This window comes from Gossypium hirsutum, chromosome A13 (genome assembly GCF_007990345.1).
Source record: "Gossypium hirsutum isolate 1008001.06 chromosome A13, Gossypium_hirsutum_v2.1, whole genome shotgun sequence".
In the NCBI taxonomy this organism is placed as follows: Eukaryota; Viridiplantae; Streptophyta; class Magnoliopsida; order Malvales; family Malvaceae; genus Gossypium; species Gossypium hirsutum.
The window spans coordinates 110,361,919-110,375,416 of NC_053436.1; the positions used below are offsets into that span (position 1 = coordinate 110,361,919).

General features: G+C 33.5%; 3 protein-coding genes across 4 annotated transcripts; all 3 read left to right on the forward strand.

Annotated features, from left to right (window-relative positions):
- The first annotated feature begins 1,083 nt into the window (after positions 1-1,083).
- On the forward strand, positions 1,084-6,122 carry LOC107889154 (uncharacterized protein YtfP). 2 transcript variants are annotated; one of them, XM_016813495.2, is made up of 16 exons: positions 1,084-1,337; positions 1,439-1,567; positions 2,048-2,107; positions 2,241-2,354; positions 2,561-2,648; positions 2,882-3,027; positions 3,113-3,214; positions 3,361-3,432; positions 3,519-3,618; positions 3,698-3,780; positions 4,295-4,372; positions 4,467-4,565; positions 4,650-4,700; positions 4,787-4,843; positions 4,963-5,004; positions 5,726-6,122. In XM_016813495.2, exons 1-16 carry the CDS (start codon positions 1,173-1,175, stop codon positions 5,807-5,809), a joined length of 1,470 nt encoding a protein of 489 aa, XP_016668984.1. In that variant the 5' UTR covers positions 1,084-1,172; the 3' UTR covers positions 5,810-6,122. The 2 variants fall into 2 exon arrangements, with proteins under 2 accessions (XP_016668984.1, XP_016668985.1); XM_016813496.2 differs by lacking the exon at positions 1,439-1,567 and having other exon boundaries at positions 1,122-1,337.
- Positions 6,123-6,864: 742 nt separating this feature from the next.
- Positions 6,865-9,620, forward strand: LOC107889155 (elongation factor 1-beta 2). The gene is made up of 6 exons (XM_016813497.2): positions 6,865-7,196; positions 7,301-7,417; positions 7,502-7,571; positions 8,126-8,243; positions 8,386-8,499; positions 9,231-9,620. Exons 1-6 carry the CDS (start codon positions 7,111-7,113, stop codon positions 9,392-9,394), a joined length of 669 nt encoding a protein of 222 aa, XP_016668986.1. The 5' UTR covers positions 6,865-7,110; the 3' UTR covers positions 9,395-9,620.
- Positions 9,621-10,950: 1,330 nt separating this feature from the next.
- LOC107889157 (NADH dehydrogenase [ubiquinone] 1 alpha subcomplex subunit 2) lies at positions 10,951-13,491 on the forward strand. Its single transcript, XM_016813501.2, has 3 exons — positions 10,951-11,419; positions 11,508-11,614; positions 13,082-13,491. Exons 1-3 carry the CDS (start codon positions 11,334-11,336, stop codon positions 13,183-13,185), a joined length of 297 nt encoding a protein of 98 aa, XP_016668990.1. The 5' UTR covers positions 10,951-11,333; the 3' UTR covers positions 13,186-13,491.
- The last annotated feature ends 7 nt before the right edge of the window (positions 13,492-13,498 follow it).

The window sequence follows — 13,498 nt, forward strand, 5'->3', positions numbered from 1 at the left end:
AAAGTATTGATTAGGTCCCTCTAATATGGGATCGAATCAAATTAGTCCCTATATTATTGAAAATAATTAAATAAAAACTAAATTATCTTTTACGTTTGTGGTTCAGCTTTAAACAAAAAATTTCATCTCTGCACTCATAAAAAATTTTAAAATGTTAACATCGATAATTTTCATCAAATACTCAAGCTATCATCAAAGTTGAAAGCATGGTTGCCCACAAATTCCAACTATGATGTAGGGCATGGGCTCAAACCGCAAACAAGTGCATCTCCACATTTCATTAGCAAGTAGTCGTGCACTGTGTATGGTTGGTCACGATGAGACACTCTTAATCCGTTGAATTTACTTCTTATTCAGACAGCCATAAGCACTCGGGCTATCTTCAAAATTAGGAGATAAAATCTCAATTGATGACGATTTTTAAATATTTTTTAAACAGTAAAATAAACTTTTAAAGTTTAATGGGTTGACCCTAAAACATGTCCAGACTTGAAATTTATTTTAAAACTAAGATTGGCCCATAATCACGTCTACTTTTCACACATATGAAATTTAGTTCATTTAATCTTAAAAAAATAATTTCTATACTTATTTCGATTTAATAATTAAAATCAATTGATAACATTGTCAAGAGATTTCGCTTAAATGTATTACATGACATTTTAAAATAAAAAAAAATTATTTATGTGACCAATATTACACGCATAGGAGGCAAACTAAGTAAATATAAATGCTGGCCTTGCGTTTTAAACTTTTCACTTCTAAATTTGGGATCAAAATGAGTGTACAATAACATTGAATATTTATTAAAGTTGGGTGACTAAAATAAAAATGGTTGTTAACGGCATTGCTCAATTTGTAAATTATTTATTTATTTTTGGAGCCTAAAATGAAAATTTACGAAAGTTAAAGTAATTAATTCTGTAGTTTACCCTAAATCAAAAGAGCATATGGATTAAATTTTTGGAATTAAAACTAAAAAGACTAAATATTAAAGTTGAAAAGAGTACAGGGACTAGTAGCGAATTACACCCAATCAGATTAAACAAATAAAATTGTGATGATTTTTCAACATCCATTTTTAACTAATCCAACGTCGTCACCAGCGCCGATATGTATGATTTTTAAATATTCATTTACTTATTTATTTATTTTCAATCCTGGAAACCAGCATGAGCTTCACTTTGCCGCGTTACTTCCTCAGATTCCATTTCAATTTCACTGCAAGAACCGAATCTACCAGAGCTAAAAACAACCATGGCTATCTATTCTTAGCTCCCAAGGCCAATACAGCGAAATTTACCACAGCTTCCATCCCCGGAGACAAACCCCAGAAAGTAAACGAAACGTTTTTGCTGTACTTTTCATTGTTTTTTTTGTCAGATTTGTTTTTCTTTTATTGGGTTTTTCTTAAAGTTTTGATTTTTGATATTGAAAGCTAAGTGCGGAGGAGCTGTTGGTGGTTGTGGGTGGTGGAGCCGCCGGAGTTTATGGGGCAATTAGAGCTAAAACTGTTGCCTCCAATCTTAATGTTTTGGTCATTGAGAAAGGAAAGCTTTTATCAAAGGTTTTTAGTCTGTTTTAATGTCTTCTTTTTTTTTGTGTGTGAAAATAGGGTGTAAATGAAATATAGGTACTTACATACTTCTCGGGTTTGTCTCGAAAAGAAACTCGAATTCTGATTTTGTGATTATCTAGCTGAGCTGACCTGAGCTTGAGCAATCGGTTAAGCTGAATTCGAGCTTCGTAATATTCGACATGAACTGCTCGTAAGCCTTATTAAGCTTAGTAATTATTGAGTCGAACTCAAATATGCATGAGCTTAATCAAGCTTGAGTACGAAAATTGATAAAAGGAGCTTAACTGAGCTACTTGGCTCTATTATATCTCGAGTCGAGCTAGAGCTTAAAAGTAGATGTTCAATCGAGCTCAAGTTGAGTATCGAGCTCTGAGTTTTGAGTCGAGCTCAAGCTCGACTTAGCTCAATTACACCCATAGATAAAATGTGCAAAATTTCAGCTATTGACCTGTTTATGTTTGTTGGCAGGTTAAAATTTCTGGGGGTGGAAGGTGCAATGTCACCAATGGCCATTCTGCTGACAATTTAGTAAGATATATATATATGTATGTATGTATGTATATTGTTTTTTATCAGTTGAGTGAGGAATTTGCAGGTTTAGATTCTAGACAGATTATTCTGTTCTGTAATAAATGATGAGATTAATTTAACCCCTTGAAAGGTTTTGGCAGATCATTATCCTAGAGGTAACAAAGAATTGAGAGGCTCTTTTTTCAACGTGCATGGCCCTACAGATACCATGTCTTGGTTTGTTGATAAAGGGGTGGATTTGAAGGTTATTACTTCTATTTTTCTTAAACTATTCGAGTTTGATATCGTGTTACATTAATATTTGGACCAAATATGAGAACGGAGGTATGCCCCTTTCTAAATACATGAAAAAACTCGAAGAAAAATTGAATATGCCCATGTTGGATGCGTATCTGTATTGGAAAGTTGCTTGTCTTTCTCACATTTGTAATGTATATGTATTTGTCACAGACCGAGGATGACGGAAGAGTGTTTCCGGTCAGCAATAATTCTTCTTCGGTTATTGATTGTCTTTTATCCGAGGCAAAGTGTAGGGGAGGTATGTCTCTTTGCCTGCTAACCATAATAACAGGCTATCTTGTTCCCGTTTTTCATTTTTCTTGGAGTATCCATGTTCCGGCACATGTCTAGCCACGAGTAAAGGGCTATAACGCTCTAATGACCCTTACATATGCTGGTATCTGACACTCACATCTAAGTCCAAGTAACATAACATCTTATGGCATATTAAAGTAGCTGTATATGCTAAAACGGTACGTTTCCATGGACCAGTTTCTTTGCAAACCGGGAAGCTTGTGACCAGTGCATCAGCTAGCGCTAGTGGAAAATTCCTTCTCAAGATAGAGAAGCGTACACTCAAATCTGTTGAACTTGTAGAAGCTGATTATTTGTTGATTGCTAGTGGAAGTAGCCAGCAGGTGTGGATCAGTGGATGGATGGTTATTAACATGCTCATCGTAAAGCCTTGAGTTTCCTGATAAATGATTTTTGCTCATGTTGCAGGGTCATAATCTTGCCGTCCAGCTTGGTCATTCGATTGTAGATCCGGTGCCAAGCTTATTCACTTTTAAGATCGAAGATGCACAATTGGTAGAGTTGTCAGGGGTAACTTTCTCCATGAATTGGAAAACCCTTAATTATGCTATTCTAGATTTCAGTATAAACATGCATGGTATTTGTCATTGATGTCCATTATTGTATTTTCTTGCAAGCTCAATTCGTTATTTCATTTTCATTTTCTATGTGCTCAGGTTACGTTTTCAAAGGTTATTGTGAAGCTGAAATTAGAAAATGTTCAAAGGAACATACCTCAACTTACCCAGGCATGTTTTCTTCTGATTTTTTTTGCGTGTTAATGCTCGATAAGTTGTATTGTATTAACTACTAACTGGTATTTCTGGACTATTAGGTTGGCCCTATGTTAGTCACTCACTGGGGTCTTAGTGGACCGGCAATTCTTCGGCTATCTGCTTGGGGTGCTCGATACCTGTATAGCTCGGGTTACAAAGGTGAGTACATTTTATTTTGCCTGGCCCCATAATATAAAATTTACGGTTGATCTCCTAAGTTGATAGTGTTTTGATGCAGGGAAACTGAGTGTGGATTTTGTACCTGATTTGCATGTAGAAGATCTAAAATCCATGCTGAGTCAACAGAAAAATAGGTTTCTGGTAATTTGAATCCATATATTGTCTACCTTTAGGCATATAGTTGGAACCATGAATCAGTTCTGTTAACATTTGATCTTATTCCAAGGTCTGAATAATTAGTCAAGTCGAGCTCAGCTTGGTATATTGATGCCATGCTGAGGCATGTAGACTTTTTATCTACAGCTTGAACCAGGATAATAGCATAATCTATACTATCCAACATAGCAGATCTTTGTCTTGAATGCTTGGTATTGCAAAAGTAGCCGTGTTCGACATAACAGATCTTATCCAACATATCAGAATATACTTCCTTTTTCTCGAACTACCTGTGTCCACAGCCATATCTGACGCTAATCTGGACATGGGTATAGGGACATGAAATCGTAGAAAAATTGAACCTACCTATGTCGAACACTTAGATTAAAGTTGATATATTGACTTATCCGATGTAACTTATGATCCTGTGGGCTTGATAGTCTATAGGAACAGCATGCTTAATAGAAATTGTTTATTTCTTTATCGATTCTTTTTCCAGAAACAAAAGGTGCTGAATTCATGTCCTATGGAATTACAACTCATTAAGAGATTTTGGAAGTATATATTAGACCGCGAGGTTCGTGAATGTTTTGATTCGAAAGTTTATAGTTTGTCTTTTATATCCGTTGTTTTCGAGTTGAACTCATAAACAATACCCTTTTCATTCATAGGGTTTAGTCGGAGATACTTTGTGGGCTTCGGTTTCAAATAGTTCTATAGTTTCTATTGCTAATCTCTTAAAGCATTGCACATTTGAAGTGAAAGGAAAGGTATGTCTTAAACCTGTTAAATCTGTTTGGTTTTTTTGTTGTTGGTTATTTTTCTGAGTGAACGTATCTGTTGTTATAATGAAGGGCCAATTTAAGGACGAATTTGTCACTGCCGGAGGAGTCCCGTTGTCGGAGGTTCACTCTTTTTGTCTTTCTTTATTCTCTGTCCCTTTCCTGTATATCTCAGAAATATGACTTTATTTTTTCTTGCTTGTTCAAAGATCCATCTGAATACAATGGAAAGCAGAATTCAACCGAATCTATACTTTGCAGGAGAGGTAATTAAACTACATGCATGGTTCTGAAGATTCGAGTCCTTAGTTTTGTGAGTCCTGTGTTTGTGTCGTTAAATTTTGAGGATGTTCTTGCGCTGATTAAATTTGAAACTTGATTGCAGGTACTAAACGTCGATGGGGTGACTGGTGGTTTCAATTTCCAGGTGAGGAAGCTAACATTTATATTCAGAGTAGCATCTCTAGGGGACCAATAACATATTGTAAATGCAGAAGGTAGATTTTACCATTGTAGTTGAGCTTTGAACAAATTGAAAACTACATCTAAAGTAACTTTAAAGCCGTCAAGCTGACACATGAGTATGGAGATATGACTAATGAATACACAAAAAAAACTTAGAAAAATCTGACCATATTTGTGTCAAACACATACATCCTATACTCTCACTCGTGTTCTAGTAACATAGGCCGAGGCATTTTGACCTCGTCAAGGTTATGCTTGACAAAACCAATTTGATCTTATAAGGTGGGTATTCCTTGAAAACAAGGTTCAGGGCACGATGGAACTTTAAGGATTGGGTTGGGTGGTTTTAGATCAAAATTTCGGGATGGAATGTGTGGGGTTAGGGTTGAGGCCCCTTGAAAATCGGGTTCAGGGCACATCAGGTCGTTTTTTTCTTAAAACTTTAAGGGTTGGGTAGGGGTGGTTTTAGACCCAAAATTTTGGAACAGAATGTGTGGGGGATAGGGTTGAGGACTATCATGACGGATTTCAGATATGTATACACGGAAGTCGAGTCAGGCTTGGGGTTAGTAAAAAAAAGTCTTTCCCTGTTGTCAACCTAGCGGTGGCCCTCAGGGACGGGGAAGAGTGTGGTCTGTTTTTATTGCATATAATCACGTTGGGTTTGATCCTTGTTTTCTCAGAATGCTTGGTCTGGTGGATATATTGCTGGTTCCACCATTGGTAGACTTGCAGCAGGCAATGCTAATCTAGTGGGAGCCCTATGATTCAATATTGTTTGAGAATTTTGGGTTTATGTACTACAATTTCAGTTGGTGAAGGCAGAGGCTCTAGGTCCTGAGTATCCATACTCGAGATTTATCATGCGCAATTATATACGTACTTCTTCGAGTCCGTCATGTGTGGATTTTAGTTCGTTGGTAGTCTAGATTGTACTAATTCATGGTCTATTTGTGCTCAGATATATATTTATATTTGTATTTCGATTATACTGTTTGTAACACTCTAAAATGTACTAGAATTTCATAGATAACCAAAGTTTTGTATGAAAATATGTATAAATTGGAATTGTTTCAATCACAAAAATAGAATTATGTAAAATTTGACCTTTTATAGGAGTTGTTATTCAAAATTTTGATGAATTTTACTGAGATTAAGAAAATGATATATGTTTCATTTAGTCTGGTTTCATTAATTTTATATCTGGTAAAAGCATTATGAAGATTTTTATATTAAGAGTCAAATTATATTTTGTTTTCTTTAGTCGAGGGAAAATTACCTCTTGAATGTTAAATCAGGAGAGCAAATTAGTTTTTTTTGGTAAAATTTTTTATCTAATTCTAATGTTAAAGCTTGGTGTGGTTGATGGAATAATTAAATATGTGTATCTTATTATGAAGTATATGGTTCAATTTTTAATAGTAGAAATTTGATAAAATTTTTAATAAAATTTGATTTAATATACATGAATTAATTAGATCTAACGTATATGGTACGATTTTTATAATTTTTCAATGAAACTTTAAATTGTTCATTTAATTATTATTAGCCTAACGATTTAACCAATTAAAATGATTGAATCTAGAATTAATGTTTTGATCGATTAGATTCAGTTATTAAAATATTAAAAAATTTATTTAAAGTTAAAAAATATTATAAGTTCTTGTACTTTGTAAATTTAAAATTTAATCTTTATATTTTTATTTCTAATAATTTAGATACATTCAAGTTTGGTAGGATTTTTTTTAAGTAAAAAAACTAAATTTTTGGAAATAAAAATATAATGATTAAAATTTGAATTTGAGAAAATTACGGACACTTAATAAGGCATATTTTAACCTTGATTAAAATCAAAGAATTCAGAATCTGACATCATAGAGGCAATACTTTGATCTACGGACAAATCTAAGATTTCTACGCTTTGCAGAAATCTAGGGTTTTTGTATCTCATAAATTGACCACATAAATACTCAACCCCCACACTCAATTCTCCTCTCTTTTCAGCTTTGCTTCAAAATTCGATCACATTTCCCCTAAATTCCGTCTTTTTTCTTCAAATTCCCCACAAATGGCCATCACTTTCTCAGATCTCCACACGGAATCTGGCCTTAAATCCCTTAATGACTTCCTCACCGGCAAATCTTACATCTCTGGGTATTTCAATTTTTATCCCCATTTTTTTCCCACTATTTTCCCATATAACCCTTTTTTTTTCTCTAACTTTTATCAATCAAATCTTTATGGGGTTCTTTTTGTAGGGATAAGCTGACTAAGGATGACATAAAAGTTTATGCTGCTGTTTTGAAAAATCCTGGTGGTTCATTTCCCAATGTGAGCCAATGGTATAATTGTGTGTCTTCCCATCTCGCTTCTAGGTAAAATTTCTTTTCTTATTACTGAATCTTAAGATTATGTATTAGAAAAGCTTATGTTGTTCTTTAATGGGGATTATGTATTAGCTTCCCTGGGAAAGCTGTTGGCGTTTCACTTGGTGGCAAAGCTGATCCAGCTCAATCTGCTGAAGCTAAGGTGTGTGTCTCACCACTGTGTAAAATTTTGTAAAACTTTTAGGGATGGCAATTGGGTCTGGTCGGGTTTTTTCCCTTTCTGCATTCGATCCGAGAGCTTTATTTTGGTGTTTTAGTAAATAGAGACTAGAGAGCAATGGATCAGTTTGGTTAAAATCGGAAAATTGACTTAATCTACCTAGCTGTGTGTTTTAACTGACTAACCAATATATCTCAACTGATTTGCTTAGTTTGATTGATTAAGTTGGGGACTACAAGCCAAACTGATTAAAAAAAATAAGTATAGGGGCCAAATTGATAAAAATTAATACAGGTACCAGAGTGATAATTTAGTTATAGTACAGGGGCCAAAAGAGGTATTAAGCCTAGTTTTAATCATGGTTGTTGGAATCAGACCAGTCGATATACCAATCTAGACAAAGGGGTTGAACCAGTTCTTGAGTGAACCATTCGAATCCGGGACAAAAAACGTGATTAAACTAGTGGTTGAACCGATTTTCTAATTTTTTTAATATATTTTTTATTTTTTTATGAAATTTCCCTTTTTTCTGCTAGTCTCCTGCTGCGGACGATGACGATGATGACTTGGATCTGTTTGGCGATGAAACGGAGGAGGATAAGAAGGCAGCAGAGGAAAGAGAAGCAGCTAAAAAGTCTGCTAAGAAGAAAGAGAGTTAGTACTTGTGTCGATTAAGCTTACGTAGCCTCCGAGTTGATTGAATAAATATATATATCCATAACATTTATGTTCGAATGCTATGTTTTGCAATGCATTGATTTTGTCGTATTTTTTGGACATTTTTTGGTTATTTTAGGTGGAAAATCTTCAGTACTGATGGATGTTAAACCATGGGATGACGAGACCGACATGAAGAAGTTGGAAGAAGCCGTTCGATCTGTTGAAATGCCTGGACTTTTATGGGGAGCATGTACGGTTTGGTTTTAAAATTCTTCGTTTTCTTTAGGGTTATCACTATACGTTTGTAAACTGCGACCTAGATTTTAATTGAAAATTTTAAAATATTAGTATCATATCAATTAGGTCCTTTCGTCGATGTATATGTCAATCTGGGTTTTAAATGCCCATCTAAATCTACCATGGATGGCATGGATTTACCGTGTTAAAATCTAAGTTGTCCATGTGGTAAATAAGCAAATGCTTAAATTTGATCTCAGGTCAGATAACTAGTGGCAAATCTTGGAATTAAGTTTTTTTTTTTTGGGGGGGGGGGCGGAGCTTAACTAAAATTTAGGAGTTTAATTAGATTTTTTCCAAAAAATTGGTCGGTCAGTAATGAGAATTTGGAAAGAAATTTGGAAGTGTTGAAAATTTTCTAAGAAATTAAAAGACAATGAAATCTTTTAAAAATTTTGGGTGGCTTCCATCACGGTCCGCTACTGGATAACACCCAAGCTAACAGGTAAGTTGACGGAAGAAATTGATTAATACGATACTGATAATTTCGGAGTTCTGAGATAACACCCGACACTTCTATCCATCATAGGTATGAAAGTATGTTAGTCCAATTTAGCCTACTATACATATTCACATCCATATTTGTCACTAACATTTGAATCTGAGTAACATAGTCGATTTCACAACTGATGCTTACAATCCTTTCCTAACATTAATGCTGAATTGCATAACGAATACTTGCAGCAAAATTGGTTGCGGTCGGATATGGGATTAAGAAGCTCCAGATCATGCTTACAATAGTTGACGATCTTGTTTCTGTTGATACCCTTATCGAAGAACACTTGACAGTCGAGCCTCGCAATGAATATATTCAGAGTTGTGACATCGTTGCATTCAACAAAATTTAGACAAGGACGACCCGGTTTTTCTTCTTCTTCTTCAAGAAATGTTGAAGCGTAAGCCGATTTTCCGCCATGTTTTAACCTTTTTGTTCGTTGCTTTACCCTTATTATTAGTTTTATTTTGCAATCTGAATTGCTACTTGATTTGCTTTAGATTTGAGAATTAGATGTATGGGTAAAGAATAACTTCTTGTTTTTGCTGAAATGGTGGTATTGTGGTATTAATGCTCAATGTTTTGTATTATTTTTAAAAGGTTAGAATTGTGTATGGACTAATATCCGAAACATCGGAGCCAAACTAGAATGGTTCTGGAAATCGCCCGATATGGTGGGATATAACCAATGTTTTTAAAATCGAATCGATGATCAAATCAGTCAAGTCACTTACTTGTCAATTCGATCGGTTCAATGAAAAGAATATTAGAAATTCAATAAAAAAAGAGTTAAATTGCTTGTTTAACTGATTTTTTAGTCGGTTCAATAATTCCAATTGATCGACCTAGTTTAATTCCAACATCATTGGATTTAAAGATGAGGTGAGAGTTGAACTTGAGTCATTAAAATTTCAGGGCCTTAACTTTTGCCTGTGAAGTTGTCGATGTATCATTTTTACTAGAACTAGAACATGAGGTTAAAGGGTGATTTTTTAATTTTTTAATTATTATTTCACATAACTCAGATGTTGTATGCGTAAGGTGTGGATTTAGTCTTTTAATTTTGTTATTTTTAAAATTTATCAGGTAAATAAGCTAGCATATGCAAAATATATTATGTCAGCTTACCATTTTAATGCCATACTTAAAATAATTTACATTATTTAATTAATGTATTTGACAACTACTGATTTGAATTAAGATTTTAAATTTAAAAAATATAGGAATTAAAAATGATAATTTTAAAAATATGAATTAAATACATAACTCAAACATGGTATTAGATTAAAACGAATTTAATTGTTATAATTTGAGTTAAGATTAAAATTTTAAAATTTAAAAAGAATAAGTACTAAAAATTAATAAAATTAGAATATATAAATTAAAATTAGATACTAAATTTAACCATAATTATAGTGTAAGGTCACCTGGTAAAACCTATAAAATCAGATCAATCCATAAAAATAATAATTTTATTGCAAATATACAATGTTTTGTTCTCAATATTTTCTCATATTTAATTCATATTTGAATTATGAATTAAAAAATATGATTTAATTTTAGTCCTATAATATAATTTTAACTTTTTTATATGCGTATTTATAATTTGGAAAATAATTTTCTTATTAAATTTATTAAATAATCTATAATGTCCTATATTTTTTTTGAACATTGGATGATATGCTATACACCTTGATAATTTTTTTACAGTTTAAAAAATAATAATTTTCAAATTACAAAATAAAAAAGTCAAAATATATTAGGAGGTTTCTTCTCGTATTTATTAAGTATGATTCATTAATGAAATGTATTAGAGATAATTAAGTGCCACATGTGACGAAACGTTATCTCTTTTAGAGGTGACACACATCTTTAGTTGCCTTTGGAGTATGTTAGCAAGTAGAGTAACAATGAGAGGTTAGATTTCAAATCAAACATTCGATCGTGTTAGGACGCTCCCAATATATGGCGTGCTCTATATTTTATACATAACAAAATATATTTTAAATTACTTGATGGAATTCAGGAAAAAAAATTGCCCTCAATACTGAAAACCCACGCTTCCAAAAGTAGAGCCATTTGAAGTGAACAAATTATAGGAATGCTAAATATGCAAAAAATAAAAAAACCTATAGTATAGGGACCTTCCGTAGAATTTGACCTTTTTCTTATTGTATTATCACTCTACAGTCTAACATACACTGTTGGCTTTTTTTTTTATTCTCTGCATTCAATCGTTCCACCACTTTCACAAACCCTAATCGTTAAATTCCTTCATCAAAGAACTACGAATGGCGTGGAGGAACCAATTATCTCGAAATCTCAAAGAACTACGGATTCTGTTTTGCCAAACATCTCCTGCCAGTGCCCCCGCTAGGTTTATTTCCGCTTCTTTGCTCAATCCAATTTTTTTAATAAAAATTCAAAATTCGTATTATTAATTCCTTTTTTTTCTCTTGTATTAGATCGTTCGTGGAGAAGAATTACAAAGATCTCAAGACTTTAAACCCTAAGCTTTCAATCCTCATCCGTGAATGCCGTGGGATTGAGCCCCAAATGTGGGCTAGATATGGTATTTCCCTTTTTTCCCTTCTGAAATTTGCTCTTTTTGTTTCTTTCAAAAATGCATTGTTGAAAAATAGCTAGTTGTCTATACGTATTAGTTCAAAAATGCTTCAAATTCTTCGCCCTGGCTGCAATCTAATGTTGGTCAAAGTACTCCAAGCATTGCTAACTTAAGATGCTAATATATATACTTGTATCATAGGTAGTTTCGATTCTAAATTTTGTTATGGTATCATAAGAATCTTGGATGTGTAATTATGAGATCAGAGAAATTTTAAGGGAGCAATTAGTGATTTACTAGCTCTTTGAATGAAAAATGTTGTGCTTTGTCTATTTTTGTTAAAACACAATAGACTGTTTGGTGGGCATTTGGCTGATATATGACGAATTCGAGATAAATTTGCCAAAGTGGATTTAGTTGGCTTTGGGAAGTTAGGGAGTTTTAGGTTATAGTTGTGGTAGAATGATTTTGAGTTTAGTTCAGTATAAACTATAGATTTGATCACAAAATAGTGGCTGAAAATTAAGAGTGAGATTGTAGGGATTTCATGGCTGCTGCTAGATCATGTGAGCTTTGGATCAATTTGATTGAGCGATTCTAGGGAAAAACGGGTTACAAAACATGAAGAATTAAAGCTTGTGAAATAATATATACAAGAGATAAGGTCTAGGAGTGAATTAAGAGAAGAAAGGATGCAGTCTCGGATAGAAACTTAAGAAAGCATTAGAGAAAGATATGAACTTGAAGAATTTTCCAATCAAGTTCCTGTATGTTTTGATGTAAATGAACATCCTAGATTTCGAACTTCCTTGATTAAAGATATGTGGTTTGAGCATTGTGTGTTTTTGAGAGTGAGTCTGTTGCTGTGTGTACATAAGATAGAAGCAAAGATTCCGTAAACATTGAACAAGTCCTGCGATATTGGGAATTTTAATATACAATTGTATGAAAAAAGACCTGCCTTGGAAATGGAAAATTGGAGTAGAAAAATAGAAAGATAGAAAATCTAATTTTTCTCTCCATAGGGTTGCTCGGTAGGTAAGATGGAAAAAATGAAAGAAAAATAATTTTCTTTTCATTCATTGATTGGGAGGATTAAAAACTCAAAGAAATGAACTTTTGAAAAATGCATAATTTTGAACTAATATACATCCCTCTCTCATTTTCCCTCCTCTTATATATGCTTTTATGCATTTTGATGAAAAATAGTCATATCTCATATTTTCTTTCCTTCCAAGTGCACTCAATTTATTTTCTTTTTGCTCTTCCATTCCCTCCTTTTATCCTTCCATTTTTCCACTCAACCAAACACACCCTAAGAGACTGGTTTCACCTTGTGTTGTGTTCATGACAATTAAAGTTTCCACAGTATCAGCATGAGATGCTTTCATTGCGCACTCTATACTTTACTCCTAGTCAATTTTGCGCTGTTTGTGGCATCCAATTAACCAATCCTCTTTGATATTGATGTAGATATGGGTGTCGAGAAGGGCGTTCGCTTGGAAGGTTTGAGCGAGCCACAGATTTTGAAAGCACTAGAAGACCTTGCCAAAGCAGGGGCATCGACCAAAGCCTAACCATATCGCTACCATTGAATCCAAAAGGTTTGAAATAAAACTCATGTCTTTTGAGGAACTGTTTCATTTTAATGGTTGTTGTGTTCTTCCCTCTGTTTTTAGCCATCATAACTGATTTTGTGAGATGATTGTTGAAAGTTGTCAGTATTTGTGTTCTTTCCCTTGCATTGCCTTTGGCTTGTAAGGTTTCAAATACCCAAGAAACTTCCTCTTGATTACTTGTTTGCTGTTATTTTCCTTTGTCCTTGTTAGCAAACATGTTAATTATAAACACTTATCAATCACCAATAAATTCCAATTTTTTTTTATCTTT